The 16,292-nt window shown below is 34.6% G+C and overlaps 1 protein-coding gene across 2 annotated transcripts in view; it reads right to left on the reverse strand.

Annotated features, from left to right (window-relative positions):
- Positions 1 to 1,072: 1,072 nt before the first annotated feature.
- LOC113118694 (extensin-like) overlaps positions 1,073 to 16,292 on the reverse strand; it is a 60,770-nt gene continuing 45,550 nt past the window's right edge. The window contains exons 4-5 of one of the 2 annotated variants that reach the window (XM_026288066.1): positions 12,431 to 12,615; positions 1,629 to 1,735 (exon numbers count right to left, since the gene is read on the reverse strand). In XM_026288066.1, the coding sequence (XP_026143851.1) occupies positions 12,475 to 12,615 (141 nt within the window). In that variant the 3' untranslated portion in view covers positions 1,629 to 1,735; positions 12,431 to 12,474. Of the gene's footprint in view, positions 1,736 to 12,430; positions 12,616 to 16,292 lie in introns of both variants that reach the window. The other variant, XM_026288065.1, reaches the window with a different exon arrangement.

Consider the following 16,292-nt stretch of genomic DNA (forward strand, 5'->3'; position numbering starts at 1 on the left):
TAAATGTGAATGAGTTTCCTTTTGAAAAGTATCTGTTTATCTCTCTGAATCTTTAAATATACCAAATGTAAACATTTGTGTGGATGAAAATATGGTATGCTCTATTTCTTTGGTAACTACAAGAAAAATGAGATGAAAGTGTTTATGCCATCTAAACTGAAGCGTTTCACTTGTGGCATTGTATTGGATGATATCTTATGAGAGGGAGTGAAATAGAGCCCTTTATTTTAATTTTTTTTTCTCATGTAGAGCAGAGGGAACATTCACTTTTTAGATTATAATGACTAAATATTTTAGTGATATTTGGTACTAATTGGATATCTTTGAGAAAAAATGGGAACTGCCTATTTACCCATGTAATGCTGTTTCAGCAGAATCACTGTAGGGGTGTTGTGCCATGTCGTAATTTTGACAAAATGTCAATAGATAAATAAAATGTTACATTTTAACAGTCACTCAACTCAAGCATGTACAACAAGAAGCAAGCAAATATAATCTGAAGAATAAAAGAGCAACATACAAATGTGTAATAAATGATAAAACAAAACTCACTGAAAGAAAAAAGAAAAGAAAAAAAGAAAAAAGGTGACACAATGACAAAGAAACAGTTCTGTCATTACATACTTGACCACATGCAATTGCAAATCTGTATGAGGTTATGTTTTAACAGGTACACCAAAAAGAAAACTTTAATTAAGCAGTTCTTTTCCATACACCTCAAAATCAGTTTTCAAAGCAATGCTACAGAAGAACCATTTTTGGTTCCCAAATAACTTTTCAGTGAACATTACTTAAAAGATCCACTTTTACTTAGTATGAAGAACATTTAAAAATTCACCAAAAAAATAAAAATAAAATAAAAAAGCATCTGTGGAATGGAAGGGTTCTGATGGCAATAAATATTTTTTTTTTTCCTTTTTGGAACCTGACAGACATAATTACCTTGAAACATTTATTGGAAAAGAGTTGCGAGAAGGTTATTAAAAATAATCTTCTATGCTCTTGAAAGAAAAAAAAAAAAAAAACATCTGCATACGCTTTGAAACCACATGAGAGTGTATAAATAATGACCGAACTTTCCTTTTTGGGTGACAATTTCTTGAAACACTGTCAATGGTCAGACACTTGGCAGAATTAAATAAAGGAGGGGAAGATCTAAGAGAGGTTTAGGCAGAGCGAAGGCTGATACCCTGTGTTCAGGAGAAGTGAGGTGTGCTGTTGTGAGGGGAGGGAGGGAGGGAGGGGGTATAGTTGTGGTGCAGTGTTTCTATATTTATAGCACAAGACTAGGGGTTCTAACCACAGCCTCATAGTGAAACATGCAGTGCACAACACACACGGTTTCAGGTCCACAAACTACTGACACTTTTATTCATAGTTCCGAGAGACCGCCTGCATCCTGATGTGGCCAGCACAGGACAACAGTAACGAGGAAGGAAGTGTTGTTCTCTCCAGATGTGACGCGTAATGGCTATCCTGTATGGGGATGGCCATGGGTTTAGACTGACTGCTCTTTGGGGTAATTAAATGGGGGTCGGGGGGTGGGAGGTGGCGCGTTTGGCTGGAAGGTGTACATGGGGGCATTAGAAGGGTGCTGGGTGTAAGGGTTCTGGGGCAGGAAAGTAACAGGGGGGTAAGCAGAAGGAGGTGGAGGTTCATTAAATTGTTCCTGGTTGCCCGGAAGATGGCGGCTCACATAGTCAGCTGGGTTCGGTAGCTCTTTGTTCCCAGAGTTCTGTGAAAACAAGAAAATTAGAGCAACCAGTGGAAGACACAATGATAAATGACACTGTAAATGCCTTTCATATTTTTATATGAAACAAAAATGTAAATTTAATTTAAAAAGCTATTTTGGTCTAAATAGCTAAATTTGCCGTTCATGACAACTGTGAGGGGATTAATTTTTCTATACAGATTAAAATTATGATAATATATTAAATATATTTAATATATAAAAAAAAATATATTAAGCTTTAAATGTTGTAATAATTAAGGGTGTGGCCACTTGAGTGACAGGTGGATTGCCACTGCTGTCACTGGCGTCGATATAGGTGGGCGTGGTTTCAGAAAACATTATCTGGGAGTGACAAATGGTGATGCGCTGCCACAATGGCAACGGTCTGCTCCACTTACTTTGAGCTTCAAAAACGCTCTTCAGGAGACTACAGTTGATGTCACGAACACATACAATATAGAGCACATTCAATATAGAGCACATCAAATATGGTGAACAAAGCAGTTGAGCTTTGTTCACCATATTTGATGTGCTCTATATTGTATGTGTTCATCACGTGAATTACTTTACAATGACTTTGTGAATGACTTTTGGTGTGTGAGCATTTTGAAATCGAATAGGCATTCAGTGCTGGAACAGAAATCTCTCAGGTTTTATTAATACATATTCACAGGTTTTATTAAAACATCTTCACTTGTGTTTCAAAGATGAATGAAAGTCTTATGGCGTTGGAAAGACATGAAGGTGTGTAACTTATGCAAGTCATTTGATTTGTTTCATGTCTTATGACTGTATGAGTGTAAAGTCAAAAGCAAAATACTACTGAGTCTCAGAAAAAAAAATACACAACAACATATAAAACTATATGAATATACCCGGAGGATACACATCAAAATATTAGCTATATTTCCCACCAATATACAGCTTAATAAGTTTTACTGTATACAGTATGAAGCTCATTAGCTTGCAGTTCCCGTGCCTAAAGCCACTAATGCTATAGTAAGTCCACTGTGGAATGGAAACACACAATAGTCTCACACAAACAGCTTGTTCATATGTACAGTTAAACTGGAAATAAAACACATTTTCTTAGCTTGACGATCAGTGAGGCAGGTAGTCCATTCTAATACAACTTGACAGATCCTGGAAAACAATCTTATGTGTTGACCATGGCTATTGTAATCTTAGCTTTCTACAATAAGTTCTTGGTAATAGCTTGGCCAGGAGTTACAGAGATGACAAAAAAATAATAACATTATGTAAAGTGAAATGAAAAAATGCAGTACGAAAAACAGAATGAGACAGACAGAAACAGAAAGAAAGGCCATATTTACACCTGGTATTGTGAACAGTGAAATCAATGTTGACTGTATTAGCATGGTGAGTTACTGGATCACAAAATGTTTTGGACCCCGTTTATACCTGTATTTAGTGCAAGCCAATTGTGATTTGACAAATGTTAACATCAGGTGTAAATTGGGTCACATAGAATGAATACAATAAAAATGGAATGGAAAGGTGACTTACGCAGAGTCCCCAAGCATCTTTACGTCTACGACAATGATGATTCCAACTCTGTGAGCAGTATAGTAACGGAAGGAGCAACAATTTCAAAATAAAAACTGAACAATGTACCCCAGGGCTCACCACTGGGCCATCTTTTTTTCTCAGAATTGACAGTTAAAGACGCAAGCTGGACACTAAAGGTTCAGATGACAGGTGGAACCAGAGTTCAAAGCGGAAATGGACAGATGGATGTGTGAAGGAATCTGCTCACACATTCATCAGATGTCACAGACATCTTTGTGTGCACATAAAGACATCTATCAGATGAAACAGGACTATGTCATAGCTTTTTTTATGTTGTAATAATGTGAAAGATTATTATTTAAGATTATAAGTAACATGGAAAGCATATGATCTCTGCACAAAGAGCTTGGAAACTATGTAAAGTAAATGACCCTTTCAATCACTAAGATGATATTTACTCAAGATGTTCTTGATTAAATAAAACATAACTAAATATGGCTTAGTTTTCAGAAGAACAGAAAGCCATCATTACAGCTACTTCAGTTAGTTACACAAGGATTTCAAGTGATCTGGTGCATAAAGTTACAGACAGTTCAAAAATCTCTATGTTTTCTCATCAGTGACAACAGCTACTTTACCTCAGTCTCCAATTATCATTTGTTTGATAATACATAAGATGCACCCAGCAGGGGAGACCTGAACTTAAAAGAATAATTAAATCAATAATCTACAGAGAATTATTGCTTACAGACTCTCATGTTGTTCCAAAGTCTTATGGCTTTTTTGCTTGCATGCAACATAAAATATATTTAATGTTGGGGACAAGGAAGAGCTGTGATCACCATTTACTTAAATTTTAAAGAAAACATTCCATGCACAAAAGAACTGATTCTAAAGCACCTCTGGTAAATAAATAAATAAATAAATAATGTATAAAAAAAAAATAATAGCTTTAGATAGAAAAAAAGGGGGTGCGGAGGAATAAAAATGATGTTTATACCTATTTACAGTGCTGAGATAAGAACTAAGGGGTTCATTTGCTGCCTCTGGGAAATTAAACAGAGAAAAATGTTTAAGCTTTAATGTTAGCTGAACTAATAAGCTACCAAACACAGTGTAACTAAACCTCAATTTGAAGTGTTTGTTTGAACTCTGGTATTGCTAAACATATGCACAGGCACAAAAACAACTGCTTCCTTTGGAGGAAAAAAAAACTGTGTTTTCTTAACAAGCGTAAGTAATAAAATGTCTACATATGGAGGAGGTGAACCATTTTGACAACACCTTCCTCACAGACAGTGTGAGATTCAGAGAGCCACTTTACTCCTGCATAAAATGCAGCACTAATCTAAATGAAAATCACTGGCCGAATAAGAAGTCCTTTTCTTTATTTCTTTTTCCCAATACCTTCAACAGTGAGGTAGGCGAGTAGGGTTCTCTCTGATAGTCCACCTTGGGGAATTTGACCTAAATAGACTTCTTTTATCTCTTTTGACAATGTAATGATTCCCTCATCACAGCTTTGCCACGTTCCAGAGCTTTGGAATTGGCCAAAGCAATTATTTCACTATCTTTAGACAAGGACGTTGACCTTCTGGCCTCTCTAGTGGCTCTACATAAAGCCAGTTACAATGCTGATTGAAAATGCTTTCTAATAATATGTACTGATTGAAATGGACCTTCTTTTCTTTTTTTTTTTCTTTTTTTTTTACCCCATTTAAAATAGGTGGAATCCAGAGTTTATCTGTCAGTCGTTCTGAGCGCTCCTTTGACAATGTAAAACATGCCTCTATTTTTCCTTTAACTGGTCTCAAAAGAGGACTATGCTCTGACTATGCATGGTTGTACTAAATCTACACTTTACAGCCAATTAGAAAACATGTTGAAGCCATAGATTAACGTTGTATATCCTTTGGATTACTCCGTGAAGATATATTAGGAAAAGCCCTTTATTGAAAGCAGGAGCTTATGAGGGGTTTTCTCAAAGACTTCAGGCCATGGAAAGTGACTAAATGGGGACTGGGTTTAGTTCTTTTTGATGTTTTGAGAGTGTTAGCAGAAGCAGCTGTGCACGTGTCTCTCCTCACCTTTAGGGGGCATTTACACAACATGATTTTTTTACTATTTTGTTTTTCTTGTCAATGCTGTTTATTTGTGCAAAAATGTAATGCATGACTACTGGTCAACAGGCATTTTTGTCTGTACTTCTAAACCTTTCCAGAATTGCATAGGAACAGCCATGCATTCTTAACATGCATCACATCATCGCCACTTTTTCTTCCTCTTTCTCCCAACTATTACAAATGTTAACATGACAAATGGTCGAATGATTTGAAATATCAAAAAGGTATGTTTTGACAATGAGAGATCTAGTTAACAAGAGTATAACAAGAGGTAACAAGTATGATTAAATACAATTATCATAAAAAAATATACAAATAATTACTTAATCCTAAATATGATCAGAAATAATAGTGTCTTAACAATAACCACCAGAGGCAATATATATTTCTGGATATCTGCAAAATTTATCCTAAAATATTTTATTTTTAAAGTGAACATGACGAAAAAAACATGTTGATAATTGATTACACTGCTCTCAAATCTCTTGAAAGAAAATTGAATCCACATGGATCGCCATAGTTATTTATCATGAAAACATGATTTTCTCATTAACTATGGTGTGTGTGTGTGTGTGTGTGTTACAAGCATTTCAGATCTTGTAGAAATTCCCCTCCATAGTATGACACACACATATCCAAAGCCATGAATTACATAACAGGAATGTGTGGATCATCATCTCCACAAATTCCAAAAGAAACTTCATCACTTTTTCACATTGCAGTTTTACAGTATGCACCCACCATCTCACTGAAACACAGTATAACACCTTAGCAATTAAGTTAGTGTTATCATTAGCCATCTCTCATCTCAGAACATCTGTTCTTCGGCTCAGTAGCAAGGACACATCCCCACCCTGGATTACCCACTGGATCCTCGCTACACATTCACCAATATTCACGTCTCTCTCCGCTGGCAGGTTAATTACTGGTTACCTCACTCACAGAGCCGCCCACCCTGCTGGAAAGGTCACTGCGGTGCATGTTTAAACAGACAAAACCAACACTCAGACAAGTACAATCTCACAGGGAAGAGAAAATTTAGTTTATAGACAGTATGCTGGTATATGCTGAAGTAAATTTAAATCAATTTTGAAAATGAAATTATAGTAAAGTACAAAAGACCAAGAAATTAAGGAAGAATAATGACTAAATAAAGAGGAGAAGGAACTAATTTATCAACATCATACATATGGAGTCAGTTCAATTATAGGGAAGTATACGACTCTCTCACTGCTATTTTATTTATTATTTTTTAAGTTGCCAATCACAGCTAGCATTCTGATCATGTTCAATAATGCTTTATGATAAATTGCACTTTAACTGTGATCAAGATTTCTGCTTCACTCAGTGTGTTAACCCTTGTGCGACCCTTTGGGAATTTTTGTTAGTTTCATTTAATTGTGAATGACAAGTTTGACAATTGCTCATTCAGTTTGGACTTAAGTGTATTCTTTTAAAATATTTTATTAGCATCTTTTTAAGGTAAGGTATGTTGAAATTTACAGCAAATGTTCTCTTCACCAGTATTTTTTACAAGCATCTTTCTGATAAGGTCATGAAATCTGTTAGGACTTGTCTTTAATTTTAATTGGTCTATAAAAAACAAATCACACTTTTTTTTCTTCTTTGTTTCTCATGCTTTTTTTCTTTTGTTCTTCAGCGAAATCTTTCACACACACAAAGGAAAGACTAACAAGATGACTGAAGCAAGATTCACAAAGAAAAAAGCAATGAGACACACATAAGTGAATGAGCTCGTAAAGCTCAATGCACAATACTCAGAATCTGCTGCAAGATCTCCTGCAAGAAAGTCTGCCATCTGAGACTTTAAATCATCACAGCTCAGACGGGGATAAGAGATAAAAACATGTTTGGTCTCTAATGACAGATATTGGAATGTCAGTCATTAATCATTATGGTAATGAGGGTCAAATGGCTAAAGCCATTCTTGAGGAATACGCTGAAGAGGTAATTGTCATTTTTAAAGGCCACATTTGAGCTTGAATGACATTACAAATGCTACTGAATCTCATTAATGTTAATCAGTACTAATGGAAAATAAAAACACTTGGAAATTGCAATTCAAAGTGAATGTAATTGTATCGTTTAAGCAATTAGAAAAAAAATGCACCTCAGCAGACAAAGTAAAAGAGGAACTCCATGACTTCTTAATGTATTCTAAGAATCAAATTTAATATTAAAAGCACTTTCACCATGAACAATGCTGATGGTACTGTTTATAGCGCATGCAGTCTGTGTTGTTGCAGCACTTAATTCACTAAAGGAATTATGCAAATCCAGCGCAAACTTCCCCCAAAAATAAGGGCTAAAAGCTATTTGCACATCACAGTTTGGAGACCAATATTTTAGAGACTACTGTGATCTGACATACTATGACGCTGTTCTCCATCATTCAGTCATCATTTGATAAATTACTACCTCCATTATTAATATACAAAGTACACACACATTTAGTCGTCTAAACAAAATGTCATTTAGCACACGCTTTCCCTAACACAGGTAAAATCAGCTTTATGAGTTTTGTGATCAGGTGCACTGCATAATAAACCTAATTTCACAATGAAAGCATGTTTCTGCTGAATAAAGGGAAAGAGTGAATTGTCAGTTGGACGTATTATTCAGTGCGATTTCAGATTATTTAGTGCCAAAAATAAATAAATAAATGAAATATTTAAAAATCAATTTATATATATATATATATATATATATATATATATATATATATATATATATATATATATATATATATATATATATATTCAAATTGCCTTGTTTTATTATTAATATTTAATAAAAAAAATGCATTTAAAAAGATCAAATAGCTTTGAATTCTATTTTTTTTTTAATTTTTTATTCTCAAGTATTTTTTTTTTTCTTCAACGGAAAGAAATGATTATTTTCACCATGCAGTCTGCGCCTAGCATCAGTCCTCATGCTGTGTGAACCTGACATTTGTTTACAGTGCAATATTAAACTATAAATAGAAAGAAAATAACATGCTTTGATCTGAACTGCTTTTTAGCTTTTAGAAAAACAAACTTCGGCAGGATCATAATTTATTGATGGCATTTGAAAAACTGTATGTCATAAAAAGATTTACTGGATAAATGTATATAGCTAATATTATGTTTTATACTTTTTGTTTTGATGATCCACAGCGTGTCACTTCTCTCTATGTGGAAACACTTTGTAGCAGCTAACAATGATTTAGCAATTCCATTTGTTGATTTTGCGCTCAAACTTTACATTCTCATCTAAGAAAGGCTGCCAAGTCTTTTGTTGAGTTATTTTGTTCTTGTTTTACGATGTTCCTGCTCAGCAGTGTTTGCAGCGGTGGCCCTCTGAGAACTCCACGCTGTGATATTAATTGCTTGTTTTAACAGTGAGGCTGCCTCATTCAGACTTTACCCCTGAGAACTGCATTTTTCTTTCTTTCTTTCTTCTTCCTCTCGGCTGCTATTATCTAAAAGAAGAAGAGATGAGTTTCTGAACTGATGGGAAATCTCTTGCATGCTGGGACTGTTAAAGGCACAAGTCGGACCCTCATGTGTGTTTATCTTATACAGTGGAGATAGAGTTAAAGGAACTTTCTGAAACCTACTGAGTGAGCAAAATGGCATAATGTTAAAGAATAAAACTACAGTACATACACTGCCATTCTAATGTCTGGGGTCAGTAAGATTTTTGATGTTTTTAAAGGAATCTTCTGCTTGTTCAAAAATATATATAAAAAAAAAAAACAATACTGTGAGGTTATTAAAGATTTATTTAATAACTTTTAAGATACAAAGCTTTTTTCAGTATTTCTTGTTAAACTGAAAGTTTTAATTGTTTTAAATTGAATCTTTTGTATATACACATTGCCCTCCACTATTATTGGCACCATTGGTAAATATGAGCAAAGTCAGCTGTGAAAATAAATCTGCATTGTTTATCCTTTTGGTCTTTCATAAATAAATAAATAAATAAGATAAAATAAATAAATTCACTAAATTCTAAACTGTCAATGAAGTAAAACAATTGACAGTGTGGGTGGGGGAAATCTCATTGTGTTCATGTTGGCCACAATTACTGTCACCCAAATATCGCAACATCCTTTGCCCAAGATAACAGCTCTGAGTTTTCTCCTTTAACTGCTGAAGAGTTTGGAGAACACCTGATAAGAGATCCGAAACCATTCCTTCATACAGAATCTCTAGTTCCTTCAGATTCACAGCTCCATGTTGGTGCTTCTCTTCAGGTCATCCCACTCATTTTCTATAGGGTTCAGGTCAGAGGACTGGGACAGCCATAGCAGAAACTTCTTTTTTTTGATCAGTGACCCATTTTTGTGTTGATTTTAATATTTGTTTTGGATTATTGTCCTGATGGAAGATCCAACAACAGCTCCATTACTAGATTTCTAACGGAGGCAGTCAGGTTTCGATTTTTTATCTGTTGGTATTTGATTGAATCCATGAGGCCATGTATCTGAACATGACGTCCAGGACCTCTGGCATAAAAACAGGTCCACAACATAAATATCCAGCAGTATATTTAACCCTGGACATGGGGTAATTTTTATCCTTGTTTGTACTAAACCTATCTGGTGGGTTTGCTGCTCCAAATTATTAGTATTATTATTATTTTTTAGAAGACAGTGCCTTTTGAAGTTCCAGTCGTGTCTGACAACTGAATATGCTATTGTATTTGGATAGGCAAGGAGAACTTTTCTTGAAACCCACCCGAACAACATGTGGTGATGTAGGGGCAGCTTGATTATTATTATTTATTTTTTTTCTGACACCAAGTCTCTATTCTCTGCAATTCTCCAGCTGTGATCCTTGGAGAATCTTTAGCCACTCAAACTCTTCTCCTCACTGTGCATTAGCACGATATAGACACATGATCTCTTCCAGGCAGATTTGTAACATCTTTAGATGACTGGAACTTCTTAATTATTGCCCTAATGGTGGAAATGGGGATTTCCAATGCTTTAGATCTTTTCTTACTGCCACTTTCTATTTTGTGAAGCTCAACAATCGCGTTCTGCGCATCAGAACTATATTCTTTGGTTTTACTCCTTGTGATGGATGATTGAGGAGTATCTGGCCTTTGTGTTCCTCATATTTGGAATCCTGTGGGACAGGAAGACATGGCTGGACAATTTCATGCTCCTAGTCACCCGGGTGTGCAAAAATTGTAGCCAACAAGCATTGGAGAAAAACAATTATTTCATCATGAGACCCCCCCCCCCCCCCCCCCTCACACACACACACACACACACACACTTTCAATTGTTTTACTTCAATGAAAGTTTAGAATTTTGTGAATTTCTTTGAATGAATTATCAAAAGAGTGAGCAATGCAGATTTATTTCCACAGCTGCCTTTGCACATATTTACCAAGAGTACCAATAATAGTGGAGGGCATTGTATAGTCATTTTTTTTTATTTTTTATTTTTTTATTTTAATGCATACATGTTGAAAAATTACTATTTTTCAATGAGATTGATAAATCAGATTTTCCCACCCAACTCTCACACCATCGGTTAAGGCAATGTTGCTGTGTTGAGATGTTCAAACAAATAATGTGAAATGTCAAAGAGCCATATATAACTGTCAATCAATTATATAATTATTTTTAACACAACAAATTACATGCATCATTGTTAGATATACTGTACCATCAAGCTGACATTAGTGACATGTTATCGTGTCAACATCATGGTAGCTCATTTATTATGATTAAATGCTTTGGTATTTAGTCACTTCTAACATATGGCCACCACAATTGCAATTAACCAAACGTCCACTCATATATCTCTTCCGATTGCTCATTAAACATAGTTATCCTCACTTAATCAAGTTCCTGAATAATATATAAACCATTTGCAGCAGTGTAATCAATCTCAGCTGTAAAACCACACTCTTCAGACCACGCATGCCTGATTCGAGCCCTGATGCATGACAATGCAGACTATACCAGACTTCTTTTTTAAGACAATGAAATTCATGAATACTATATTACTCTTTATAATAATAATAATAATAATAATAATAATAATAATAATAATAATAATAACAGTAAAATATCAATGCTGGTTTATTCCAACTTGACCAGAATAAACAAGTAATTAATCTTGATGAATTACTGGTTTATTCTGGTGCATAACAGATTGATCTGATTAATAAGTAATAATCAAACAAACACATAATAATAATATTAACAACAACAACAACAACAATAATAATAATAATAATAATAATAATAATAAAATCTTGAACACATAGTTTGTATTCAATGTTGTTGCATTAGATAAAAAAAAAAATCTATGAGTTTTTGAATAGTGTATTTTATGTGGTTTATTTTCTGTTTAATGTCTAATGCAAATATACTTTTTTTGGTTGTGGTAATACTTTTTGGGCTCATAGTATGTAAGCCTTTTTTTCTCAATGTTACAAATATAGATCAAATTATATAGTAATAATCATATAATATATAGTGTAATATTTTTTGTTAATTTCCTTAAAAAATGATCTACAGTAATGCAAACAAATTGATATACGGGTTCATAGTGTGTTTATATGTTCAGTATTTTGTACTGAATGTTATATATCAATATGTAATAACCTGAAAATAATGATATATTATAATAATATAATACTGAATATCATTGCATTAGAAGAACAAAACAAAGAGTTTTAAAGAGTGTAGTCTTTGTTGTTATTATGGTGTTTATTTTTCTATGTAAAAAAGTTACATTTTACATATACTGAATGTGTGTGTGTGTGTGTGTGTGTGTGTGTAGCTTATTTGTGGATAGTTTATTATTTACTGTGATTTTTATTAAACAATACAAAATGTCTATCCAATTAGAAGGCAGCCAGGGACAGCAGATAGATACATAGATAAAGGCAAAAGCAAACAACAGAAGAAAGAAGACACAAACAGGAAACACAGAGGGAATTCAGTGCTCAGTGAGAGAGAGTGAGGGACGAACAGAGGAAAAGAAACATAGGAGTGCATCAGTCTGTGTACCTTGAGGCCAGAGTCATAGGGGGAAAGGCCTACAATGGCATGCGTTAGTGTGAGCTAGGCTGGATGGTTGCGTACTCGACAAGGTCCCCGCCAGTGTGCACAGAGCTTCGTGGGCTGGGAGAAGAAGCCAAAGCTGCAGTATCCAGTTCCGCATACTGGACATCACAGTCCTTGTGACCAGAGTTCTGGAGATAAGAGAGGTGGAGAGGGTGTATGAGGAGTGGAGCTCAAACAGAAAGAGTGAGAGAGAACAGAGCTGTCACTCCAATCAGTGAGCACAGACTCCAGGTTAGTTACATAAACACACACACACACACTATATATATATATATATATATATATATATATATATATATGTATATATATATATATATATATATATGTATATATATATAGTGTATATATATATAATAATAATCCTTGGTGAAGAGTTGCATTATATATATATATATATATATATGTATATATATATATATATAATGCAACTCTTCACCAAGGATTATTATTATTATTATTATTATTATTATTATTATTTTAACTAAATAACTAACTAAATTAATCAATGTCTAAGCAACTTTTGTATTATTAGAATTTGCATTGCATTATGACACTTTTTATGAAATTCTGCTTAATTTTTCATTATATTAATACATCTGAACTTATTTATTTATTTGTTTACCTGCTTGCTTGCTTTTTGGTTTTGATAACTGTCAGGTGCTTAATTGTCATATATATATATATATATATATATATATATATGACATATTAACATTAATGATATGGTAATATAATTATCATAATTTATCCATTAATAATTCTAATTAACATATATAATAATATGCAATATAATAACATTAATTAATTACATTAATAACAATTTATAATGTGACATTATACAGTAATGAGAATCAGGATTAGAAGTTGTTACATTATAATAAAGATGATTTACTAATTTAGAATCACAGTAATTAGAATTATGGTAGGCCTACTGAAAAATAAATAAATAAAAGAAAGAAAGAAAAGGTATCATCATGGAATGCTCATGGAAACTTGATGATCCTAAAAAAAATAAACCTTTCTTTATGTACATTGTATGCAATGAATTGTATGATTCATATTCTTAAAGCTTTAATAATGTATTTATATTGACTCTGCAAGTGACAGATACTTTCATTGTTTCTGTGTTGGTATCACCATCTTGACTTTCTGACTGCCGTCTGCCTCTGCAGCTGTTAAATCATGTAGCTCAGGCAATATAACGAGCCTCCTCCAGTGAAGTGACGTGGAAGAGCAGAGATGAGATGAATGGACAGACATTATGAAGCATGATAATGATAACACAGAAAACAGACGTGGTGATGTTTTCACATGAAGACAGATGGCCTGGCGTGTAACCAATAAATCAATCAAGCTAGGACAAACAAACATGAGCCTGCTCTTAAAAAGGGCCAAGGACTCAAATACAGCTTCTCAAGGTTGAGCAAATGACAATCAATGATGTGAATCTGTGAGCTAACATATAGCAACCCCATATGTGAGTGCACTGGAACATTGTATGAATGACATTGCAGTACGCTTCAAAATATCAAAACAAGCCTTTTTTTTTTGGCTTCATTTAGTTTATACTCTATTGGATTTAGTAAATGAGTTTGTTTCTTCATTAGAACAGATTAGGAGAAATTTAGCATTACATCACGTTCACAATAGATTATCTGCAGTGAATGGGTGCCATTGGAATGAAAGTCCAAACAGCTGATATAAACATTGCAACAATCCACAATATTCCACTCCGGTCCATGAAGAAGCAAATCCACCTGTTCTTTTTCTTTTTTTCTTTTTTAACTTCTAACTATTGCTTCTTGGCAAAATATGTTTCCTTCAGTGCCAGTAAAATAAATATATAAATAAAAGCTGTCTTGTCTGCACTAGAAATCTGCACAAATCAAGCAAAGTTCACAAGTAAAAACAGTTTGAAACAGTTCTAAACATGTGGGTGGATTTTAATGTGAGAGGTGGTTTTTCACTAGAGGAAGCGTTATCATGGATTTATCTACTCATATTTTACCTGGAAACAACAGTAAAAACACCATAATGACATTTTGGTAGCACTTTATTTTACAGTCCTGTTCCTCATGTACAAACTATGTACTTATTATAGTAATTACAATAACTATGTAATAACTAGGTACTAACCCTGAACCTAACCCTAAACCTAACCCTACCCTACTGTAGTTACCTTGTGTTACCAGAACTTTCTTAAATAAATTTACTATAAGTACACTATAAGTACATGTTAGTACACATACTGTAAAATAAAGTGCAAGTGCAGTTTCTTACGAAAATGCAACTTTTTAAGCTTTGTGTTAATTGATGAACTGGAGTGGTGGACTCTCATTCTGATGGCAAGATTTCACTGCAGAGGTTTCATTGGTGAGCAAACGGTGAAATGCTCAATTTCCTCAAATCTGTTTAAATGGTGGTGGTGGGGTATATTTACAACTATTACTTTAAATGCATGCCAAATGTCCACATATCCTTTGGGTCCCACTGTACACACATACATAACAAATGTAGAAGGAGACAAGTAGTCTTAGACATGAGCAGGAAAAAGACAGAAAGGTAGAAGATGAATGTCATACATCAAGAACACACTGGAAAACAATAATAAAAGAGCACCACAGTCAAAAACAATCAGCCATTCACACAGCATACAATCTGTTGCAAAAGACGACAAGCATAATATGAAAACAAAATAAACGGACACACTAAATGACAAACTCAACGCAATCTGGGACCCAAAAACATTAGGATAAGATGAGATGGCGATGTTTTGAAATGATTAAGCCCGTGAAATGTTTATGAGACAAGTTGAATCTCATAAAAAGGTCATTATCTGCTTTTTTTCTGGCCACAAATCGTTGAATTGTAATAAAAGAATTCACAATTTTCGAGTAATGCGGCGGATTCCACCCGCAGGCCGCATTAATGTGGCGGCTCTACAGCCATTATCCAATCACTGCTGAGGAGCTAATGAACACTCGGGTGGAATTCTATAATCTCTCAGTGGTGGCACTTTATATTCAAACTAGGAACATAAACTGTCATCTTCCTTTATCATTACTTTCCCTTCGTTTTCTGGCACAGCAGGATTTCTGCTTCTGCTTTGACAGTTCCTATCCTCTTTATATCCCATAGTTCATGATAATATCTAACAGATAATTGTTTTATTTGGATTCAAATGACAAACTCCCTATCGGAGCGATGCTGCGGCGGAAGAAGGGGCTTGTAATCTTCTGTAATTCACTAGGTTTGTAAGCCGGTGTCATTGCATGTAAACAGATGCTGCAGATATTGGTTGTGATGTCTGGGTGATAGTAATGCAAAGGGACACTGAGTGTGAGGTATCTTCCGCAGGCAGTGCTCTTTGTGAATGGGAGATGATAGGAGCTTCGCGGTATTTGTGTGCTGTGCCTTTGGTGCAGTGGTGAGAACTGGCGAGCTTGACTCTCTGGCCCTTTTCTGCTTAAGATGACAAAGTGAACAGAGAGCCAGGTCGACGCTACACCTACCCCAGATTTTCCGTCCCTGGAGTTCGAGACAATTTAGGAAGACACGGGCTGCATTCCAATTCACCTAGCTGTTATCCGTACTGTAGAGTTTGCTAGATGAGGATTAGGGAGTCCCCAAGAATCGGAGGGCATTCTGAATTTAATTTTTGCTTCTGTAAAGGGCACTGTTCCTTGAAAGGTCACCCCAAACAGATGTTAGCAACTGAGTTTCTTCACGAATGTCCCTGCCACAAGGCTGTTAGAGTAGTGGGCATGTACTATGTTATATTTATGTTAGAGATTTGGTTATGTGT

The sequence above is a fragment of the Carassius auratus genome, chromosome 18 (genome assembly GCF_003368295.1).
Source record: "Carassius auratus strain Wakin chromosome 18, ASM336829v1, whole genome shotgun sequence".
Lineage (NCBI taxonomy): Eukaryota > Metazoa > Chordata > Actinopteri > Cypriniformes > Cyprinidae > Carassius > Carassius auratus.